General features: G+C 34.7%; 2 protein-coding genes across 2 annotated transcripts; both read left to right on the top strand.

Annotated features, from left to right (window-relative positions):
- Nucleotides 1–2015: 2015 nt before the first annotated feature.
- On the top strand, nucleotides 2016–2951 carry LOC142842719 (olfactory receptor 4P4-like). The gene has a single exon (XM_075959416.1). It carries the CDS (start codon nucleotides 2016–2018, stop codon nucleotides 2949–2951), a length of 936 nt encoding a protein of 311 aa, XP_075815531.1.
- A 12263-nt stretch (nucleotides 2952–15214) lies between these two features.
- On the top strand, nucleotides 15215–18315 carry LOC142842718 (olfactory receptor 4P4-like). The gene is made up of 2 exons (XM_075959415.1): nucleotides 15215–16122; nucleotides 18294–18315. Exons 1-2 carry the CDS (start codon nucleotides 15215–15217, stop codon nucleotides 18313–18315), a joined length of 930 nt encoding a protein of 309 aa, XP_075815530.1.
- The last annotated feature ends 6835 nt before the right edge of the window (nucleotides 18316–25150 follow it).

Below are 25150 nucleotides of genomic sequence, written 5' to 3'. Positions count from 1 at the left end.
AAAGATGGTATGATTTATTTTGTTTGTAATTGACTCTTGTATGTTTACAGAGATAACTGTATATCTGTGAAGATATAGTTTTAAATATTTCTGTGAATGGTATTTTCAAAACAATCTCATTAATTCTCAATAAGACTGGCTATAAAGAATTATCAGCTTTCCAAACATAGAATCATTTTACATTGACTGAAGAAATATAAGAGTGTGAAACTATAACTATTTAAATCTTACTCTCTAATCAAGTAGTTGATTTTCCATGTGGAAAAGACAAATGCAATCTTAATATTTTTTGAGAATTTACACTTGTTAGGCTCTTTTATATTTTTCCTTTCCATTCACAGGTGTTATGTCAAGAAAAGTCAGCAAGACGAGCTAGTAAGAAGGGTAGACTGTGATAAGGAGTAATGTGAAAATAATCAGAAGAGCAGCTGCATTTCATGTGCTGGTCATTTTCAGACTACTGCCCCGCCATTGTAAGTACTCAACATTTATTTTGTTAGTTACTAATTCAGGAGCTATCATCAAGAATTAAACGCACAAACTTGAAGACTGCTTTTATTAGCAAATTACGTAATTGCTAGGCATTGTATTTGCTTTTCTTTTGGAAAGCATTATTTCTACAAATGAAGCATAAATTTCAACTATACATTTATCCATTCATTTAAGTCTATAAGACTTTTGTGAAAGTGCTATTGCTTGAATACATTTCATTTTTAGTTAATTTTATCATTAAATGCTAGATAAGGAGTTGTTGGGAAGATATTCTTGGAACTTGAGAAATTTCAGACTTGCCATTGTTAATGTTGAAAAACACAGTTAAAATTGAAATTTTAGGTCAATGTACTACCTATGATTTTTAAACCTCCTATTTTAAGTCTCAAATAATTACAAACATCATTATTAATAAATTTATAAACTATGGAAACTGTGGACAAATACTCTCTGCATGATTTACAATAGAGTCCTGTATGATTATTAAATTAGCAGTCTAGGTTTCATGTATAAATTCCTTCTGTACACTGTTTAACTTTTGCTAGCAGATCCAGAGACATGTGTGGTTCCTACCCTTATAATATTTTAACATGAATAATAAATAATAAAGACTATTATATGTGAGTGCAAAAATATATTATGAAACAAATACAAGCTAAGAGTGCTTTTACTACAGAGTTTGCACTTAATTTATATACTTTCTTCTCTTTAATTTGTTGTTTATGGTCTAATTCTATCCATTCCAAATTATCTTGATTCTCAGTTATTCTTCCTAATGTGTTTGGATCCTTACTGCTTATGACTCTAGAGTTTACCTAACAATAATATTTGCACTAAAATTTTCGTGAGAAACACATGTAAGTTTTCTTTCTTTTCAAAATATGAATAAGGCAATTTAACTATATTTTACTTTTTAAATTATTTTTAGACCATATCCCACATAATGTTTTTTATTATCTTCTACAGTCATTCTCATCTCTCTACCTCCCTACCTTGATATTTCATGGAACCTTTTCCCTCAGTCATATAACTAACATTTAAATAATTTTTCAGCATACAAATATGAATCTATTACTACATAAAAATTCAGATAGCTATACCACATCAAATTGGAGAAAAAAATACTCCTAGCATTCATCACAGTTGCAATAAAATATGCAATTAAAAACAAAATTAAAATGCACTCTCTACATTATATTAAATCATTTTCCTGTTTCAAAAACTTGTGCATAGAAATACAACATTTTATTTTTTTTGAAAAATAGCAATTTTAATTTATATTTTAACAACTAAGATTTTCTTGCTATTACTTATATGACAGGCATTAGGGAAAATTGATAAATAACTGTTTGAAATATCAAGTTTATTTTCCAAATACTAAGGCAATTATATTTATTTGAAGATTTTCTTCTGTGGTTTTTCACAGTAGTAGCTACACCGATGTAGTTGTGATAACATTAGAAATAATTTATCTGGATCTTTTTCACATAGATACTCAATTATTCTTGCACAGACTATAGTAAATGGAATGCAAGAAGAATATATCAGAATTCTTTCTCATGGGTCTGTCTTCTAAGCAGAACATACAAGTGTTTTGCTTCATGTTCTTCTCATTCTGTTACCTCACCATCTTGTCTGGGAATCTACTGATCCTTATAACAATTAGATGGAGTTTTCTGTTCAATAAACCAATGTACTATTTCCTGAGTCACCTATCTTCCATGGACATCTGCTATACCTCCTGTGTGACACCCAAATTGATTGGGGATATGTTAGTGAGAAGAAAAACCATCTTGTACGAAAGCTGCATGCTGCAGGTGTTTGCTATGCACTTCTTCGGAATGATTGAAATCTTAATCCTGACAACCATGGCCTTTGATCGTTGTGTGGCCATCTGTAGACCTCTACACTACATGGTCATCATGAGCAGATCCAGGTGCCATATCCTGATCTGGGTTTCCTGGGTTGGTGGAGCTGTCCACTCCTTTTCCCAGGTTTTTATGTTAATATGTTTGCCCTTCTGTGGCCCCAATGAACTTGACAACTATTACTGTGGAATTTTTCCTTTGCTGAAAGTTGCCTGTACTGATACGTATATCACTGGTGTCCTTGTGGTTGCCAATTCAGGAATTGTTGGCTCAATAATATTTGTTCTCCTGTTTGGTTCATATGTGGTTATACTGTTCACGTTAAGGAACCACTCAGCAGAAGGAAGACGCAAAGCTCTTTCCACTTGTGGATCCCACATCACTGTGGTTGTTTTATTCTTTGGGCCCTCCATCTTTGCCTACCTTAGACCTCCTACCACTTTCCCTGAAGACAAAATCTTTGCCCTATTTTACACCATTATTGCTCCTATGTTCAACCCCCTCATCTATACCCTAAGGAATACAGAGATGAAGAATGCCATGAAGAAGGTTTGGTGTCAAAAGACATTCTCAGGAGACAAACAAAATTAAGCTGTGTTATTCAAACGATGTTAAAATAAAATGGTGCACAATTGTTAATGTGACCTTATCAGGGACAGCAATTAGTGTTTGAACTGTTCAAACTTTGATCAATCATAAATAGCAAAGATTTGAATATGAAAAATAAGTACTAACAAATATTTCACTGTGCAAACCTAGTAAGAAAATGTGCATTGAAGTTATTATAGGTTAAAGAATAGCGACTGTATTGTATAAAACACTTTCCATGATTATTTAAAGTGTTACTAGTTATTTGATGTGATTTGTTTCATGTTGATAAACATTTTTGTAGTACAATTTATAAATAGATTGAAATTGCCTTCAGAAAAGATGGCTTAGTGATAAACTTTATATTGTTACAGGATTTGTAAATTATCCTTATATGGTGAAGCTCTGAAAAAAATCATTCTTTGTATGAAATAGTGGGGGTAAAAAGAAAATTCGAGTGATTATGATACAAAAGGTTATTCATGAATCATCTGACAGTTGCTAGCCTGTGTATCTCTTTATGAATGTCAAAGGCAAATAGGACATCTTTATTGATGGCACAGTCATAGACACATACAATGAGTTTACAGATGTTTTCAGCTTTAGGGTTAATGTACGATCTGCTCTTCAACTATTCTCAGATTCTAGAAACACTGAATGAGGAAATGGAATTTATTGTTTTTCATAATACGTTTGCCGTTTTAAAATTATACTACATGCAATGCTGCCATGAACATAGTTGAGCATATACTTTTGTTGTATGATAGGGCCTCTCTTGGGTATATTCCCAAGAGTGGTATTGCTGGATCCAGGGGTAGGTTGATTCCGAATTTCCTGAGAAACCGAAACACTGCTTTCCAGAGTGGTTGCACAAGTTTGCATTCCCACCAGAAATGGATGAGTGGTCTCCTTTCTCCACAACCTCTCCAGCAAAGGCTATCATTGGTGTTTTTTATTTTAGCCATTCTGACAGGTGTAAGATGGTATCTTAAAGTTGTCTTGATTTGCATTTCCCTGATCGCTAGGGAAGTTGAGCATGACCTTAAGTGTCTTTTGGCCATTTGAAGTTCTTCTGTTGAGAATTCTCTGTTCAGCTCAGTGCCCCATTTTATAATTGGATTGATTAGCCTTTTTCGGTCTAGTTTCTTGATTTCTTTATATATTTTGGAGATCAGACCTTTGTCAATAGCCAGAACCTGGAAACAACCTAGATGCCCTTCAACGGAAGAATGGATGAAGAAAGTATGGAATATATACATATTAGAGTATTACTCTGCAGTAAAAAACAAGGACTTCTTGAATTTTGCATACAAATGGATGGAAATAGAAAACACTATCCTGAGTGAGGTACATGGGATGTACTCACTCATATTTGGTTTCTAGCCATAAATAAAGGACATTGGGCTTATAATGCATGTTCCTAGAGAAGCTAAGTAAGAAGGTGAACCCAAAGACAAACACATAGGCATCCTCATGAATATTAACCTTCATCAGGCGATGAAAGGAAACAGAGACAGAGGAGCACGGGACAGAAATCTCAAGGTCCAAATCAGGAGCAGAAGGAGACGGAGCACGAGCAAGGAACTCAGGACCGCGAGGGGTGCACCCACACACTGAGACAATGGGGATGTTCTATCGGGAACTCACCAAGGCCAGCTGGCCTGGGTCTCAAAAAGCATGGGATAAATCCGGACTGGCTGAACATAGAGGACAATGAGGAATACTGAGAACTCAAGAACAATCGCAGAGGGTTTTTGATCCTACTGCACGTACTGGCTTTGGGGGAGCCTAGGCAGTTTGGATGCTCACCTTAGGAGACCTGGATAGAGGTGGGCGGTCCTTGGGCTTCCCACAGGTCAGGGAACCCTGATTGCTCTTTGAGCAGATTAGGGAGGGTGACTTGATCGGGGGAGGGGGAGAGAAATGGGAGGCGGTTGCGGGGAGGAGGCAGAAATCCTTAATAAATAAATAAATAATAAAAAAAATATAAAAAAAATTATACTACATGTTATGGAAGAAAAGCACATGTCAGATTGTGTAAGTACCCTTAAATTAGAAAGGTTTCAGGTGAGCTTAATCAAATGACATAGTGCTAAGGAATTTAAATTTTCTCTTTTTAGATTGGTCTACCTATTTGTAATTGTATGAAGTATACATGGTTTACATTAATGTATTTTGGTTCCTCCCCTCCCTCAGCTCTGTTGCTGGCCTCCTACACTTTTCTGTTCTGCTTTTTAAATAATATAGTCTATTTCATTTGTAATCTTTACTACCTCCAACTCCTCTATTCACCCAATTTTAGTCTCTCTTTCTCTCTCTCTTCTTCTTCTTCTTCTTCTCTACTTCTTCTTCTCTCCATTCCTCTTCCCTTCCTCCCTACTTCCTTCTCTCTCTCTTTCTGTCTTTCACTAAAATATGGATATCCAAAGGAAGACAAAGTAAATAAACAAACAAAAATAAGACCAAGATACCAAAACAAAACAAAAAGTCTACAAAGAAACATGAAGTCCATTTTGACTTGACCAACTTCTCTGGGTAAAGGATCCTATTCTGGAGTTCGGTTGATATACTTAGTGGCACTCCACTGGGGGCGAAAACTGATTTTTCCCTTCCCCCACAGTTATCAAAGAAATAATAATTTCTTTGTTAGGGGAGATTTTTTGTGTCTACTTCCTCTTTGTCATTATGGAATTTTGTCTGGAGTGAACATGTACAGGTCTTAAATCGCTGTCATAGTCTATGTGAATTGTGTATCAGTTCTGTTGGATCTGAATGATGTTCTTTCTTAGCCACATTTACCACATCTGGCTCTTAAAACCTTTCAGTATCCTCTTTAGCAGGATACAGAGTCTCTCTAGAGCCTTGAGAAGACAATTTGGTAAAGACAACGGATTTAAGACTGAGTGTTCAAACGTCTCTCATCATCAGCACACTGTCCTATTGTGGATCTTTGTTTTGAAAACCATATTGTATAAGAGGAGGCTTCTCTGATGATACACTTGTTGGATGATGCACTGATTTACATATATAGCATTTGTCTCTGGGAGTTATTTTATAGCTATGTTCCCTTGGAATAATAAGGGTGGTAACTGGTTCTTGACTTTCCAACTGTCTATCTGCTTCATTTGCCTTCATTTGTTCCAAATTCCTTCTTCCTTTATAGATTATAGTCTCTATAACTGCCTTTCTGCTTTCCTATATTTATGCCTTTTCCCTAAAACCCCTTTTCCTCAGTTTTAGTGGAAATCATCTGCCTTGCCTGGCAACAAGAAACAACACACACATTTCATGGTTAATAGTATTTTTCATCCATTTTCAGAGTATTCCATAATTTCTATTCCTGGGATCTAAATGAACACACTTCATCATATAACCAAACAGATTCCATTAATTATAATTAGCCGGAATTAGTGGAGCTAACAGAAGAATGTAATATAGTTACTTATATGGGAACTCTTAAGTATATCAATATTGACAAAGTTACCATCCCCTAGGTTCAGCTATCTCCAGCTTATATACATTCATTTTGTTATCAATTTCAATTCATATTCTCACATAGGTAGCAACATATCCCATTTACATTTATCATGGAACAGTCCATGGACTAGTCAGTTCAATGGTCAGGCTCTTGACGTGTTGAAGGTGTAACTCATGTTGCTCAGAGCTACCTAACAAAATAATGTGTAGACACTGGAGCATGGGTGGTAACCTTGGAAACTTTCTCTCCCTTTATCTCAGTATCTTCCTCCTCCAATCCTTCCTTCCATTTGCTTTAGATATATAATGCAGGTTTTAGCATGGAAGATATAATGGATATGCCACCTTAGCTTTTATATGTTTAAAAATCAAACCTAGTACAGGAATGATTTTGTGGTTGTCATTACTATAAGTATTACATAATTAAATTTTAATTAAGGAATTTCAGGTCTATTTATATATCAATAGGTACATTTACATACCTATTTTAAATATATTTGTTTTTTACTAATTAAAAGCATGGACAAAGTTCCTTCTTCAGTCCCTAAAATATGATTTTTAAACTTATGCTTATTAGAGATTTTTAAGAGAAAAAATATTTTCTTAATTATCTTGAAATATTCCTATACAATGTGTGAATATATGTTTGAACAGAAAAAGGTAAGGCGAGAGAGACAAAATGAGCATGCTTGGAATAAGAAGAGTAGAGTCAAAGGAGACTCCAGCCAGATGCCAAGGAAGTAGGACAGGTAGACATGAATTAATAAGCCTTGAACCATGTGGCAAAGCATAGATTAAAAATTAGGGGAAGTGGGGAGAGAGAAGGGAGAAGGGGAAGATGGGAGAGCTTGGGGGAATGGGACGGTTGGGATGGAGGAAGGGTGGAAAATAAATAAGTGGAGCCTCCTGAAACTAAGAAGCTTCTGTAAAGCAAAGGACACAGTCAACAGACAAAAAGGTAATCAAGCTACTGAATGGGAAAAGATCTTCACCAACCCCACATCAGACAAAGGACTGATCTCCAAAATATATAAAGCACTCAAGAAATTAGACATTAAAATTCTAAATAACCCAAATAAAAATTGGTGTACTGAACTAAACAGAGAATTCTCAACAGAAAAATTTCAAATGGCCAAAAGATACTTAAGGATATGTTCGATTTCCTTACTATTAGGGGAATGCAAATCAAAACAATTTTGAGATACCATCTTACACCTGTCAGAATGGCTAAGATCACAAACACCAATGGTAGCCTATGCTGGAGAGAATGTAGAGTAAGGAGACCACTCATCCATTTCTGGTGGGAATGCAAACTTATGTAACCACTTTAGAAATCAGTATGGCAGTTTCTCAGAAAACTGGGAATCAACCTACCTCAGGATCCAACAATACTACTCTTAGGAATATACCCCAAAGATGCTCAATCATAATACAGAAGCATTTGTTCAACTATGTTCATAGCAGCATTATTTGTAATAGCCCGAACCTGGAAACAACCTAGATGCCCCTCAACTGAAGGATGGATAAAGAAAGTGTGGCACATTTACACATTAGAGTACTACTCAGCTGAAAAAAAAATGACAAATGACATATTGAATTTTGCAAGCAAAGGTATGGAATTATAAAACACTATCCTGGACTAGGTAACCCAGACCCAAAAATTTGAATACGGTATGTGCTCACTCATAAGTAGATACTAACAATAAACAAAGGACATTGATACTGTAGTTCATGATCCTAGAGAAGCTAAGTAATAAGGTGAACCCAAAGAAACACATATATTGGACTCACCTGGGAATCAGAAACAGACGAGATCTCCTGACAAAATTAGGAGCATGCAGTTGTGGGGGAGAAGTAAGGGTAGAAGGGAAAGAGGAGGGGAGAAGGGTCGGTTGAGGAGAACTTGAGGAACTGGAATAGTCGAAATGGAATAAGAACAAATATGACAGCAGGAAAGAGATATCTTGATTGAGGGAGCCATTATGAGGTTAGCAAGAAACCTGGCTCTAGAAAACTTCCCAGGAATCCACAAGGATGACCCCAGCTAAGAGCCTAAGCAATAGAGGAAAGGGTGCCTGAACTGGCCTTGCCCGGTAGTCAGACTGATGATTATTTTAAATATCACCATAAAACCTTCGTCCAACAACTGATGGAAACAGAGGCAGAGAACCTCATTGGAACACTGGACTGACTTCCCAAGGTCCAGTTGAAGAGTGCAAAGAGTGAGAATATCAGCAAGGAGGTCAAGACCATGAGGGGTTCACCCACTGAGACAGTTTACCTGAACTAATGGGAGCTCACATATTCCAACTGGACTGAGAATGAACGAGTATGGGACCAAACTAGTCCCTCTGAATGTGGTTGACAGTTGGGGCAGACTGAGGGGTCATTGACAGTGGCAGTGAGATTTGTCTCTACTGCATGTACTGGCTTTTTGGGATCCTATTCTTTTTGGATGTATACCTTGCTCAACCTAGATGTATTAGGGAGGACCTTGGACTTGCCACAGGGCAGGGTGCCTTGCCCTCTCTTAGGATTAGAGCAGGATGGGTTGGAGGGTGTGTGAAGGGAGTTGGAGGAGGGTAGGGAGTGGGAATTTGGATTGGTATTTTTTAATAAAAATCTAATACATTTTAAAAAAGAAAAATAATGTATTAACTATACTTCTCAGTGATGAATGAGAAAGACATGAAGAAATGACATATAAAAATGAAAGTATATCTTCAAAAATTCATTAAGTTTTCTAAAACCACTGAAAACAATAGTAAAGGACACTAGATATTTTTTCTACTGAACTTCTACTATCAATGATAAAAATAATCCCATTGAGATAGAACTCAGAAATATTACCTTCCCTTTGAAAACTATAGAGAATATGGAGTTGATCTGTCCTTTAAAAAATCCAAATTTATATTGGTTTTCACCACAAAACCTGTATAAAGTTTTAAGAGAAACCAATCACTGACATCCAGGGGACTCAAAATGTCTGGGTTCTCTACATCACTAGCAACGTCATTTGTGGCTGGAAGACTATTTATAACCCATATCCAGTCCTAGTTTCAGCTTATCTGATAACTTGACTCTACAGGAAACTAATCTGGTGAGTTTGTGATGTTCTGAGGTAAATCCAAAGTGCTTATCAAAGAAAGAATCGATATATAGAATAAAAGACAAATATCAATTTTAGATAATTTATTACTTTATAAAGTCTTCAGTAATTTTGCAAGTGTGTATTTCTCTTGAAATAATTTTAGTGATATAAATAGATACTATGACTTGACCTATTTGGATTTTTAACTCATTACATTTATCATAAAATTGTTTATTCTTATATGAACATGTCCCCTATTTGGGGTGAATATTTCATGATGACAGATTTCAATTATCTTAAAAAGAAGCAAGGTATTTACTTATAAGTAAGTACTAGACTATACAGACTGGGAGATAAATACAGGAAGATTAAAAAATGCTGAAAAGTGTGTGGGGGAGTATTAAAATATAAATGTGGAAAGGTAGAAAATAGTATAAAGGAAGGGAAAATTGGATTCACAAAGATTGAAACATGAGGTCAGTTAGAATAAATAATTTTCTCTTCTTATTCTGTATAAATACATCATCTACTTTCTGCCTCCACTGTGTAGAAGCTGATGCAAGTAAAAGTTAAATAGAGGCTTTGATTTGGAAAGGGAACTTACTTTGTCATAAATTCAAATGTTGCCCATAAAGATTATAATGTGACATTTCCCAGAGACAGTTGCACACAAGAGGAAATTACACCTGCTTTGGTAGAAAATTTCACATCAAGACCCACATTGGAACACTGGACTGAGCTCACAAGGTCGAAATGAGGAGCAGAAGGAGGGAGAACATGTACAAGGAAGTCAGGACAGCGAGGGGTGCGCCCACCCACTGAGACGGTGGGGCTGATCTAATGGGAGCTCACCAAGGCCAGCTGGACTGGGACTGATGGAGCATGTGATTAAACGGGACTATCTGAACGTGACTGACAATGAGTGCTGACTGAGAAGCCAAGAACAAAGGCACTGGGTTTTGATTCTACTGCATGTACTGATTTTGTGGGAGCCTAATCTGTTTGGATGTTCACCTTCCTAGACCTGGACCTTGGACTTCCCACAGGGCAGGGAACCCTGACTGCTCTTTGGACTGGAGACAGAGAGGGAGGGGGAGAAAGGGGAAGGGAAGGGAAATGGGAGGAGGGCTGGAAGAGAAAATTTTTAATACAAAACCAAAGAAAATTATCACTAGAATGTATAGTAGCTCTATGGAGTGTTGACGAAGCATAAAGTTATTCACAGCCTATCAAGTAATTCTGAAGCACAATTTGAAGCATGAAATAGAATCACTTACTTTCTCCCTTCTCCCAGAGGCAAGGAAAGGGATAAAAACAAATGCAAAACTCAAATTCACATAAAAAGAATTAACTTTAGTCAACTTATAAAAGCCCTAATTAGCCAAATGGAAGCAACTCTAAACTTGACTATTTCTTTTTAGTTGCCTTCTTTGATATAGACTGTGTTGATGATCATGAAATTATTGAATGATTATTTATGCACTAATTTAAATATTCTAAGTGAATTATTTGCACTACTCAACAAATATTTGAGGATTTATACTTAGCCTATACTGCAAGGGCCTTAAGAAAAACAAGAAGACTGGACAGAATTGTTTTAAGTATCCTTACTATACTGAGTTACACTTTCATAAACTTATCTAATAGTTGAAAATTATTTCAAACTAGCTAGTGCTGAAAATGATGATTGTAGCTGTACTGCTATTTTCAGAGGAAAATATTTCCATGTCAAAATCACACAAAGTTATGAGAGGTCATTGGGATTCAAAATGGAATATGGGTACATTTCATCGTGTTTGAAGCATGTAAAGTTTGCCTCTTTTTTGCAGGAATAAATTCATGAAAATAAAATACAGATCAAACTTCCTGGTAAAAGGACTTAAGATGAAATGTTTGGGGCATTGCAGCTTTTTTTTTAAAATGCTAAAGTAGAAATTGATTTTTACAGCAAAGGTATCCAGAAATTTTTATTTGCATTGGCTTATATTTCACTCTACTATTTTTAAATATAATACCATAAGTTAATCATTAGTATGCATTTTGGTAAAATAAGTTTGCAAATATTTCTTAGTGCTTTTTCAATTAAAGTATTAATTCCTTTAGGAAGCTTAGGAACATGGGGAATGGGAAAGATTGAATACCAAGGTAAGAGTTGTACCTACTGATACTTCATGAAAATAGCTTGACAAGGTCAGATTTTTTGTCTTGCTAAGACTATAACAAGCCCTAGTTGCTTCACTTCCTTATGTTTAAATATTGACTTCAAAGATACATTTGGGGATTGTTGGGAGAGTTTAAAATCTTAACTAAAATATTATTCTACATTATTAAAATTTTGTCACCATTGTACGTATTGAGCTAAGAACAAATCATTAAGAGAATTAAAATCTAGATTAGAAAATATGTCACAATTTTTTTTGTGTCCAAACTGTAGTTCTTGCAGTGGCCATTATTGCTGTTCTAATGTCAGTGGAGCCTGTGTTTGAAAGATACATGACTTTTTACACAGAAGATGGAGGTCTAATATTTTGCTCATAAGTATATAGAATATGCAGGACAGAGAAACATATCTAGTTTATAGCTTTTATTGTCTGTATTTTTTAGTTAGATATATTTTTAAACTCATTTTAATGCACATAAGGGTAATAAGAGATTGCCTAAAAACACTGAAAGCTGTAATTATATGCCAAAAGAGAAGACAATTTTGAAAGTGGTTAGAGATTGCTGCTAAATTCTTTCTATGACTTTGATTATTTTCATTTTATGTAAGAAATTTATCTCCATGCCTAGAAAACTCTAATTTCAAAGTTTTTATATGATATATAAACCTTTAGTGGGTTTTTGTGTTTTTTTCATGGAAGAGTCAATTAATTTTTACATTTCTATCTATATGTTTTCAAATCTACACCAAAGTAAATTGAACTATGATGAAATTTATATTTAAATTTAACACACAGGGGGGATATTATTTTGTACATTTTTGAGCTTCACAAATTCTAAACATTAGACGGCAGTTAATAAATAGTGAAAAGCACATGTCGAAATAAATTGAAGTCTGTCAAGAAGCAGAATAAAATCTCAGGCATAGCCTTGAGGGAAAAGATAGCTAGATAGTCAAATCTATTTTGTAACTGTAATTATAACTTCAGGTCATATTTAGTAAAATATTTCTTCAAACAGGAACATTTTCTCTTCTATCATTAAGTGAAAAGACAATGATCATTTAGTATTGACCATTTATTGCTTAACAACACACCTTCACTTTTCAGAGATTCAATTTACATGTGAACTATAATTTTAGTTTTGTTTAATAATTTAAATTTTATTTACATAAAATTTATTTAAAATATATTTTATTGCTATGAACCTGACAAAATAATGCTACTGTTTAACTCATATGAAAAAAATTGACTGAGTTGCCTAAAGTAGTATTTTGAATAGTACCCAATGGGCAACAAGTGTTTACTTATGTCTCAGTAAAAATACTGTTATAAACGATTGAATCTAGTGGATTGGTTATAAGATAATTATGTCTTGAAATTACACTGTAGAAATAAATTAATTTTTCCTCAACATTAGTTAAAATTACAATGTTTTCATTTTCTGTTTTGGAAGTTAATATGGTCAACTTAATTTAGAGCAAAGAGATTGAAAGAAAATTTAAAAAATGACTAGATGAGAAATTATATTTTAAAAAATAATTGGAATATGCAAGAGATATTTTCAGTGAAGTTGATAATTTTACTCTGTGAGTCAAATTTATTATAAAGGCAAGTGAATTATTGGTTAACTACTCTATTTATTCTTCCAAAACTGTTGCAAAGGATATAAAATTAGAAATGCTAGCAATCTTTAACCCACTATCTCAACTCCAAGATTCAAATCCTGTTGGGTGGTCATTTTATGATTGATGGATGAGTGAAAATTGTTTTACTGATTCTCTCTGTGACCTTCAATGAAAATCATTTTGTTAAGAAAAAATAAAAAAACTTAACCAGGGAACTTAAGTTATCTTGTGACATGGCAATATCAATTTCTTCAAAGTCAGATTTACTGAATCTTAGAGTATTGATTCTGTACCATCAGAGTTTAAGTAAGAAGTTTAGATCTTAACAATCTCTGGCTAAGAAATCACTAACCATTGATTAACTTATTTATCAATCCCATTCATTGAATGTTTATTTCTATATTGATTGCCAAATCTTATAAATAAACTTGCTTACCAAGCAAAAAATAGTTACTTTCCAAATGTACATAGGGTAATATTTTAATATGTAATGTAAAGGTCAGATATATGCCAATACACACAATTTTATATAGATTATTTTCTGATATATATAATATCAGTGTCATTGTAAGTTTGACAGGTCTCATAAGCTGAAAAATATACAAATTAGAAATATGGGTATTTCACTTAATGCATATAAGAGGAAATAAAATTATATTTATTTATATATTCTGCTACTCAGTATTTTATAATACGGAAAGATATAGATCATACCCGTATGACTTGTATAATTGTATGTAATTCATTTTATGTATGACCACCTGGTATTAGATAACCAATTAGGGGTTGTGTCCACGAAGAAGATATTTCTTTCACTTTTTGCATTCCTTAGTTGTCTGTAACTCTTTGTGTGGGTTTGAGGGGGAGACCTTCTTCTTCTCTATTATCAGGTCTGCTCTACCTTTTCAGATCACTTTTAGGAAGACATACTATTATGGTGTTATGAATGAAGTAAAGGATGGGCTTGACATTGGTTGGAGGGAATTACATAAAAGGGCAGAAATGATGTGTTTATATTTTGATATACAAATTTAATAGAGCAAAATTGTAAAAATGGATTTGTTTTCCACTATACTTTTTAGGTAAATGACTTCCAGGTGCATTGCAAATTTAAACATTTAATTTGTAATGAAATTTCCACATATATAAATACTCTTTGATTACAAAAATATTAACAACATGCTACTAAATCACTTGCAATGATAGGAAAAAGGAGAGGAGAATTATTAATATTATTTTACGGTCTGATATTTTTAAATTGTGTGTATGTCTGTGTGTCTTTACATGGGCATAATATTTCTGGATCAGATGAAACACCCCTTACAGATGCTAAGAATTGAACTCAGATCCTCTACAAGAGCCATACTCACTCTAATCACTGAAACACATCTAGAGACCCCTGAACAGTTATCCAAATTAATTTTATGGGCAGTTACTTGGAGTGCTTGATTTTACTTCACACAGGCACATGTGCATAAACACATACACACACACACACTGACACTTACAAACACCTATACATATAAGTATGCTCAATTTTATTTTATTTTCTATTTATCTAAATTAATTTAAAGTATAGTATATTTCATGAGTCAAAGCTTTTCTTTAATTTACAACTTGTTTTGTCTTATACTTTATTTTTAATAATATTTGAGGCTTAAAGAAACTTAAGCTCATAATTTACAGGGACTTAGTTATATAGCAACTAATCATCATTCAAAACCACTCTTTTATCGTTTGACTAACAGAATTCAACTTTATACATGACAAAACTATCATAAAATCTATGAAATAGCTCCTCAAACATAGGTTCATATCAGTGTTAAATCATCAATGATCTTCATATTGCTGACATTCATCAACGTGTCTGTCTTTTCAGGGACCTGCCATGTATTTCTACTGCCCTGCACTATGGAAAATGTTACTGTGTTTATTCTCTTGGGGCTTTCTGAAAACAAACATATTGAAGTCCTCTGCTTTGTGTTATTTCTAGTTTGCTACATTGCCATTTGGGTGGGCAATGTGCTTGTTATGATTTCTATCACTTTCACTCAGCTCACGGAGCAGCCTATGTATTTCTTCCTCAACTATTTATCCCTTTCTGATCTTTGCTACACATCCACAGTGACACCCAAACTCCTAACTGATTTGCTGGCAGAGGAGAAGATTATTTCCTATAATAATTGCATGACACAACTCTTTGTTCTTCATTTCCTTGGAGCCATCGAGATCTTCATTCTCACAGCAATGGCCTTTGACCGTTATGTAGCCATCTGCAGGCCTCTGCACTACACCACCATCATGAGCAGACAGAGATGCAATGAAATCCTTGCAGTTTGTTGTACTGGAGGATTTCTGCACTCAGCCAGTCAGTCTCTTCTCATTACCTTTTTGTCCTTTTGTGATTATAATGAGATAGATCACTACTTCTGTGATGTGTACCCTTTATTGAAATTGGCTTGCAGTGATACATATAGAATTGATCTCTTTGTCATTGTTGATTCTGGCCTAATTGCTTTGGTAACATTTGTAATTTTGATGATCTCATATATTCTGATATTACACACCATTAGAATTTACCCTGCAGAGAGCCGTTCCAAAGCTCTTTCCACATGTAGTTACCACGTAACCATTATGGTCATGTTTTTTGTGCCTGTTCTCTTCATCTACATTAGACCAAATATAACGCTCCCAGAAGACAAAGTTTTTGCTCTTTTCTACACTATCATAGCTCCCATGTTCAACCCTCTCATCTACACACTGAGGAACAATGAGATGAAGAATGCCATGAAGAAAATATGGTATCATCGAATACCTTTGCAATGGAAGCACATTCCATGAGAAACATGAAAAAAATGTGTACATGTGAAAATAAAGATTCTATACAACTGTCTCATTCCTGTTTTTGCTTATGATATTTTTTTTTTTGTTTTTTTTTTTTTTTTTTTTTTTTTTTTTTTTTTTTTTTTTTTTTTTTTTTTTTTTTTTTTTTTTTTTTTTTTTTTTTTTTTTTTTTTTTTTTTTGTTTTTTCGAGACAGGGTTTCTCTGTAGCTTTGGAGCCCATCCTGGAACTCCCTTGGTAGACCAGGCTGGCCTCGAACTCACAGAGATCCGCCTGCCTCTGCCTCCCAAGTGCTGGGATTACAGGCGTGCGCCACCACCGCCCGGCTGCTTATGATATTTTAATAACAGTTCATAATTCCTGCTTGTGTTTTTTTTCCTTCCTTCTTTTTGCTTTCAGTGTGACTTTCAGAGAATTGAGTTTCATTTTTCTCTAAAGCATATGTTGTTTTTATGAAATTTTGTAATTTCATGGCATGTTATTTCACTGGGACTTTATTCTCTCATCAACTATCACATTTTAGACTACTTAAAGTTTTAATTGGTTCTGTATATTGGTCATCCCTGACACCATTGTGTATCCATAATCACAGTATTGAACATTAATCACTAATGCATAATTTGTTTACTTAGTAGAGACACAGGATCACAGCATGTACAGGAAACTATTTTAATTCAATAACACAGAAATTTTATTTCCTTATGAAAGCACAATTTTAAAAATAAAAATACTGAAATAAAATTATATGTAGGGATCAAAGATTCTAAAAATAGATTTTATGTGATAATGACATAAACAGATTTTCAATTCTGTATCTGTATAGACTAATAAATAATATAATATATTGGTTAATATGTCACCTATTATATAACTCTAGTTATCCAGAGTATCATTTCTGAATTGGTATATTGAATGTTCAGTAAGCCATTACAGCTTCAAGTTGAAAAAATCAAAGTTATGATTCATGGTAGTTTTCTGAAGTCAAACATGAAAATTATTGTGGAATTGCTAACCTAAATAGAAAAGGTAAGGTGTTTTTCTTTCCTTTTCTTTTCTCTATTATTTCTGAAAATTCAAAATCAAGACACCAATAGGTGTTATTTCCCTAGAACAATTTTTCTTGTCTTACAAAAGGCTGTCTTCTCACTCTATTTTGACATGGCCTTTCTTCTGCAAACATTCCCAGGGTTTTGTGTGTTCAAAATTTTCTTTAACATAATATATTCCATCATATTATATTTGGCTTAATCTACACAGTCTCATTTTGAATTAGTTATCTCTGTGTGGGACTTAGCTTCAAAAAGATATTTTTAGATAGTGGATGGTAATGATTCACTGTGTGACTTTTGAATGAACAGTTTAGTCTACAGTGGTATATGTAGTGTGAGAGAGTTACTTGTATATTTGTCCGCTTTAATGTGACCTTCACTGTAAGATATAATCAAACTCAATGTTACACTAGATTACATGATAATGTGGTATGGGAGGTCCTTCTGTCTATGTGTTGCTTTTATTGGTTAATGAATAAAGAAACTGGCTTGGCACATAGCAAGGTAGAACGGAGTTAGGTGGGAAAAGCTAGGTTGAATGCTGGGAAAGAGGGCAGCGTGAGAGAGAGAAGCCTTGGAGCTAGCACCAGAGACAGACACACTGAAACCTTGCTGGTAGGCTGCAAGCCTCATGGTAAAATATGACATAATGGAGATGGCTTAATTCTAGATGTAAGAGCTAGCTAGCAATATGCTTAAGTAATTGGCCAAGCAGTGATTTAATTATTACGGTTTCTGTGTGGTTATTTCGGTTCTGGGCTGCCAACACAAACATGCAGCTTTCTACTACAAATCGGCCCTACAATGTTAGGATCACCTATATCTACGTAAAACCTGAGACAACTTGAAAAGAAACTCTAGACACACACACAAAAAAAAAAAAAAAATCAAAGTTTAGCTGCTTTTTTTCAACTGTTGGCTTCTGCAGTTAAATTAAAAAGGGTGGTTTCAAGATGGTAGCACAAACTACACTGGCCTTTTAAGGAGGCCAAGCACTTCAATGGTGTTTGTGGTTCCAGGTGCTTATGTGCCCACTTGGGGTTCGGGAGGAAAGTAGCTGAGACCATGCCCACAGCTCAGTGCTCCCCACCTGGGCAGGCAGCGGAATCAGGTCTTCTAGGAATACACAAGCAGGAGAGCATGGTGTATTCCTGTCACCATACGCAGAGATATTTTCAGGATGCACAATGTGCTGCAGATTTAGCTATTACTCAGATAAAACGGGTTTATGTGCTGTGTGCTCCTTCTCAGAGTTAAAGTGGTGAGTGCAGCTTCTACCTGGAGGACCCAGATCTGGCAATAAGGGGATCCAGCCCCCAGGGCCCCTGTGACCAAGATGCTTACAATTTTAAAAGCTCTCTAGTACAGAAAAGGATTACAGATATACAATTGGACATATTCAGACAAAAAAAAACCTCTAAATAAAACACCACAGTATGTTTAAAAATATATACATAAGCTTTGGAGAGAAGAAAAAGAGTAAAGAGACAGAAAAGTAATATAAAAGAGTACAGACAGTGATAGATTAAAGGAGTAAAGATAAATAAATATTAAAAAGTAATAGAAAAATAGTAATCCAAGTAAAGGTGGAAAATTCGCAGAGTCTGAATTATGTATACTATTGTGTTTTCTTTGACTTTTTTTTTTTACTGTGAATGAGCTAAGTACAGAGAGACATTTCATTGTACAGACAATTAAACTAAACCAGCATATATACTCTAAAGGTATCTTGACTTAAAAATTTGGGTCTAAGGATAAGATGCTATGGGAAAGAGGGTTTTTGTTTGTTTGTTTGTTTCCACAGAGGATAAGAAACTGGATTCCTTCCAGACTAATGTTGTTCAATGGACAAAGACCCCTCCAAAGTCGCCTTGAATACCCCTCAAAAAATTACTTCATCCAACAAAAAGCAGGAAGCAATTTGGAGAGAAGTATGCCCAACTTCCCTAAATGATTGTTCAAAAATATTTGTTTACATTTAAAGGGGTATATAGAGATTTATATTGGTATGGATTTTGGTTTATTGATATAAATTTAAGGACAGTTCTGTTATATTGTGCATATGTATTTTTGATCTTGATTAAGATACTTTGTGCAGATCATTCAAATAATGTATAATTAAGAAATATGGGTTAATGGATAGTCATTTATAATATTCGAGCTTGTCGCCAGTTAGTTACTTTTTCAAGATGTATAGAGATATATTTGAAGTGGATATTTATTCAGCAAACCTCTCAAAGATATTCAGAATATGGCTTTTAAAGTGTTTAAGAACTTAGGAATTTTATTTCACTGAGTCATATCTACTCCTGGCAGCACCAATTACTTCAAGAGAAAGATGGGCATCAAAGAAGCTCCTGATGGCAAAATATAAAATAATGGAAATGAGTTAATTGTAGATGCAAGAGCTAACTAGCAATATACTTAAGTAATTGGCTGAACAGTAATTTAATAATACAGTTTCTGTGTGGTTATTTTGGTTCTGGGCTGCCGAGATGAACAAGTAGCCTCCTACAACAATAATTAATAAGGTGTTCTTTAAGTCCTTGCATTACTCTGCTAACATAAGCCTTGTTGGGAGGAAAAGCAAACCTATGTCCAGAATGACTGTTTCTCTGAGAACAAATTCTGCCCCTTCTATTCTGGATGATTTTTTGGCTATTCAGCCTGCAACAAAAGGAGTCAGTATTATCACTAAAAACTAAAACATTTTGGACATGCTATGTCAGAATTATATAATATGTTACAAAAATATTCTACTAAAATATTTGATACTTTATTATTTATGTACCTTATAAGCCTTTTCAATCTGTAAAATTATTAACTAATGAGTACTTTGAAACAATGTCTTATGAAAGATATGAGTAGATAGATATTTTACAACACAGATACTATTAATCAACAGTACAATAGAACAGAAATGTAATGGGAGAAATTTAAAAAGACATTTAAAATTCAACATTAATTGGAGTTACAAAACTAATATTCATATGGGTTAAAAATTTTTGGTAAAATTACTTCTTATTAAATATGACTCAACAATATTTATATATGTGTACACATATATATATTTCTGTATTTCAAATGATCAAAGTCCCTAACAATTGAGAATGAGAAAATGATTATTCCAGTTATTTTTGATATGAAAAAAAGGACCAGAAAGAATTCATGCATCAGAAAATCAAATTTCAAAAGAAGATAGTTTGTAGTTGAAAAAGTTAATGTGTATTTGCCAATGAGTATCATAAATAATACAAAAGCTATACACTTTTTGAAGACATTACGGAAAGCTTGATAAAATGAGAAATGATTGTTGAATAGAAGATATTTTATTTCCAACTGATTTATAGATTCTAGGCCAACTATAATCAAATTTACTGAGCATATTATTCAATAAAATAGAAATATCAAAGTGTGTTTAAGGCATTAGTCTCCTGAAGAAATAAAACAGGAGGAATTTGGTATGAAGAGTTTCGATAATATCACTACTTTTTCAAGTAACATAATGTATGACCATGATGAGACAGCAATAAACCTCAATGAACCTTTCTTGGATATTTACAGAGAAGGGAAATTCCCTCATAGCATCGAATATACACAAGTTGCTATATCAAAAGGACCAGCTAAAACAGAAAACAGCATCAGAAGAGGAAGAAAGTGAGGGATCAGAGCAGCAGCTCACAGGACTAGGTGATGCCACCTAGCAACAAAGTGTGATAGATTAGGTTTAGAGAATCCCAAAAATCAGTGACTGTTTAGGGGTTTTACAGACACAAGATTTGTTTCCCACTGGTAGTACACATAGATCATTAAACTATTTAAACTAGTCAGGCTGTAAATGACTAAATATTTGGATACCTGGACCATGATTCAAACAGGTACCACGTAAATAGTTTGCTGTTAAACTACTAAGCTAATGTGAATCTGCCTGCTGTGAATGGGAAAACAGCTAAGAGCTGACATTTTGGGGGCTCGAGAGATGGCTTAGTGATTAAGAGAATTGCCTGTTCTTCCTAAGGTCCTATATTTAATTCCCAGAAACCACATGATGTCTCACAAACATTTGTAAAAAAAACAATCTGGTGCCTTCTTGAGGATGAGACCTAGTTTGTTATCCTCATAAATGTAGACCATGAAACCCAATATAAACACTTAAGCAGAACCGCCATATAAGGGCTGCCCATGCGTGCTTCAGCATTGTCAGGACATATATTACAAATCTCAATAATTTTTGTTAAGACTGGTGTTTGAGGATAATATCAATAGTATCTGCTGTGGGGTATCTTTCTGAATTCTGTGGATATGTGTTAATCCCATTGGTTGATAAGCTTCTTGGGACTATGGCAAGGCCAGAAGAACCAGACAAAAAAATCTAAGTAGAGATACAGGAGAAGGACAGCTTGCAAGACTCCAGAAGCCTCTATGTGAGATAAGAAGCAAGGAGACTCATGGAAAATATAAACTAATAGAAATGGGTTAATTTAAAGGAAATTAGTATTAAGCCTCTGAATGTTTCTTTTATAAGTGACTGTGGGGCTGGACAGAACACAGAAAAGTTTCTACTTACAAGTATATGTAGAAGGGAACTTGTTTTACATTGACACAGAGATTGAGAAATAATGCAATGGAACATATACATTGACCTTTATGTTTCATCAATAACAAAGTGATCTAATTCTCATGTGGAGGTTGTAAATGTCAACTTATAGGATAAGGTGTAAAGACAAAGTATCAAATTTAATATTAAAATATATATTAATCATGATTCTTTTTATTGTTTTATTACTTATTTATTTAACTTTAACAATATTTGAGTGTTTCATACATGAAAACGGTATTTTCTTAATTTGGAATCTTCCCTCCTCCCCCTCAGTCTTTGCCCCCCATACTTCCTCTCAAGCCGTATATTACTGTTACACCCATACAGCCAAATACATACACAACACCCATGAAGTATCATTCTATTCACACAGATTTAGGCTGAAACACATATCTCCAATCCCCAGGTTAATCCTTACAATTCAATATCAAGGCCTTCCCCAGAACCCTGACAGAGGCTTACACCAAGATTTCAGGGGATCTTGAACATAAGTCTAGCCTCAGTCTTCAGGCCATCAGCTCCCCTGCATGCGAATTCCACCCTCAGTCCTGAGCAACTCCCCTACTCCTTCCATGTTCTTAGCTATCACCTGTGACATATCACAAGCTCCCAAAGTCCTAGAATTCAAGTTCCCCCCTTTTAAACATATTTTTTAGCTTGCTCACACATATCTAGCTCCCGATTCACTTCCAGAAATAAGACCCAAGCCTCAGTTGTTAAACCTGATAAGGTGTTGCCCCAGAAACGTGCATAGAGGTGTAGGGCCACTAAGATTTGAAGTACTGCAGTACAAAGATTCTTCCTGCCCATTGAATTGTGCAATCCAAACTCACAGACATTGTTCTTATTTTCCTGTATCATAACTTTTTAGTTCACATCCTTTGTCACTCAGTAAGTAGCTTTAGTCTCTCTTCAGAATTTATGTCAACATAGAGCAAAGAGCTTGGGACTTCCTAGTATTGAGTACACGTCAGTCCTAGGATTATATGAAGACACCTCAGAATATAAAACTTTATTAACCTAGAAAAAATTCTTTTGAAAGCATGAGAAATTTAAATTATTGAAAGTTCCACATAGTCCTGTTGTAGGAGGCCACTCGTTGGTCCCCGCTGCCCAGCCATGAAATAATCACACAGAAACGGTCTTATTTAAATCACTGTTTGATGTATTTCACAATATAGAAACAGAAAAGTCATTGCCAAATTCCTTTTATGAAGCTACAGTTACCCTGATACCAAAACCACACAAAGACTGAACCAAGAAAGAGAATTACAGGCCAATCTCGCTCATGAACATCGATGCAAAAATCCTCAATAAAATACTGGCAAACCGAATCCAAGAACACATCCGAAAAATTATCCATTATGATCAAGTAGGCTTCTTCTCAGGGATGCAGGGCTGGTTCAACATACGAAAATCTATCAATGTAATCCATCATATAAATAAACTGAAAGAAAAAAACCATACGATCATTTTATTAGATGCTGAAAAAGCATTTGACAAAATTCAACATCCATTTATGATAAAGGTCTTAGAGAGATTAGGGATACAAGGGTCATACCTAAGTATAATAAAAGCTATTTATAGCAAGCCGACAGCTAACATCAAATTAAATGGAGAGAAACTTAAAGCCATCCCACTAAAATCAGGAACACGACAAGGCTGTCCACTCTCTCCATACCTTTTCAATATAGTGCTTGAAGTTCTAGCAATAGCAATAAGACAACATAAGGGGATCAAAGGGATTCAAATTGGAAAGGAAGAAGTTAAACTTTCATTATTTGCAGATGATATGATAGTGTACATGAGTGACCCCAAAAACTCCAGCAAAGAACTCCTACAGCTGATAGACACCTTTAGTAGTGTGGCAGAATACAAGATCAATTCCAAAAAATCAGTTGCCCTCCTATACACAAAGGATAAGGAAGCAGAGAGGGAAATCAGAGAAGCATCACCTTTCATGATAGCCACAAATAGCATAAAATATCTTGAGGTAATTCTAACCAAGGATGTGAATGATCTATTTGACAAGAACTTTAAGTCCTTGAAGAAAGAAATCGAGGAGGATACCAGAAAATAGAAGGACCTCCCTTGCTCTTGGATTGCAAGGATCAAAATGGTAAAAATGGCAATTCTACCAAGGGCAATTTATAGATTCAATGCAATCCCCATTAAAATCCCATCGAAATTCTTCACAGATCTTGAGAGGACATTAATCAACTTTATATGGAAAAACAAAAAACCCAGGATAGCCCAAACAATCTTATACAATAAAGGAACTTATGGAGGCATTGCCATCCCTGACTTCAAACTCTATGACAGAGCTACAGTATTGAAAACAGCTTAGTATTGGCATAAAAACAGAGAATTTGATCAATGGGATAGAGTAGAAGACCCAGATTTTATCCCACAAACCTATGAACACCTGATTTTCGATAAAAGAGCTAAAAGTATTCAATGGAAGAAAGAAAGCATATTCAACAAATGGTGCTGGCAGAACTGGTTGTCAACCTGTAGAAGAATGAAAATAGATCTATATCTATCACCATGCACAAAACTCAAGTCCAAAAGGATTAAAGACCTCACTATCAGGCTAAAAACACAGAACCTGATAGAAGAGAAAGTGGGAAGTACTCTACAACATATGGGCACAGGATATCACTTCCTACGCATATCCCCAGCAGCACAGACATTAAGGACAACATTGAATAAATGGGACCTCCTGAAACTGAGAAGCTTCTGTAAAGCAAAGGACACTGTCACTAAGACAAAAAGGCAACCCACTGATTGGGAGAATATCTTCACCAACCCCACATCAGACAAAGGTCTGATTTCCAAAATATATAAAGAACTCAAGAAACTAGACTTTAAAATACTAATTAACTCAATTAAAAAATGGGGCATTGAACTAAACAGAGAATTCTCAACAGAAGAAATTCAAATGGCCAAAAGACACTTAAGGTCATGCTCATCCTCCTTGGTGATCAGGGAAATGCAAATTAAAACAACTTTGAGATACCATCTTACACCTGTGGAATGGCTAAAATCAAAAACACCAATGATAGCCTTTGCTGGAGAGGTTGTGGAGTAAGGGGCACACTCATCCATTGCATGCAAATTTGTGCAACCACTTTGGAAATCAGTGTGGCGATTTCTCAGGATATTCGGGATCAACCTACCCCAAGATCCAGTAATACCACTTTTGGGAATATACCCAAGAGATGCCCTATCATATGACAAAAGCATTTGTTCAACTATGTTCATAGCAGCATTATTTGTAATAGCCAGAACCTGGAAACAACCTAGATGCCCTTCAATGGAAGAATGGATGAAGAAAGTGTGGAATATATACATA

The sequence above is a fragment of the Microtus pennsylvanicus genome, chromosome 1 (assembly GCF_037038515.1).
Source record: "Microtus pennsylvanicus isolate mMicPen1 chromosome 1, mMicPen1.hap1, whole genome shotgun sequence".
NCBI lineage: Eukaryota > Metazoa > Chordata > Mammalia > Rodentia > Cricetidae > Microtus > Microtus pennsylvanicus.
Note: the sequence above shows the minus strand (reverse complement) of the source record. Positions and strands in the feature narration are given on the sequence as shown.

Bases quoted from the DNA above. Each gene is read 5' to 3' on its own strand.
- LOC142842719 (XM_075959416.1), top strand. From the start codon at position 2,016: ATGGAATGCAAGAAGAATATATCAGAATTCTTTCTCATGGGTCTGTCT.
- LOC142842718 (XM_075959415.1), top strand. From the start codon at position 15,215: ATGGAAAATGTTACTGTGTTTATTCTCTTGGGGCTTTCTGAAAACAAA. The intron at 16,123-18,293 runs GCAATGGAAGCA...CCACCTGGGCAG, and splicing joins TGGTATCATCGAATACCTTT to GCAGCGGAATCAGGTCTTCT.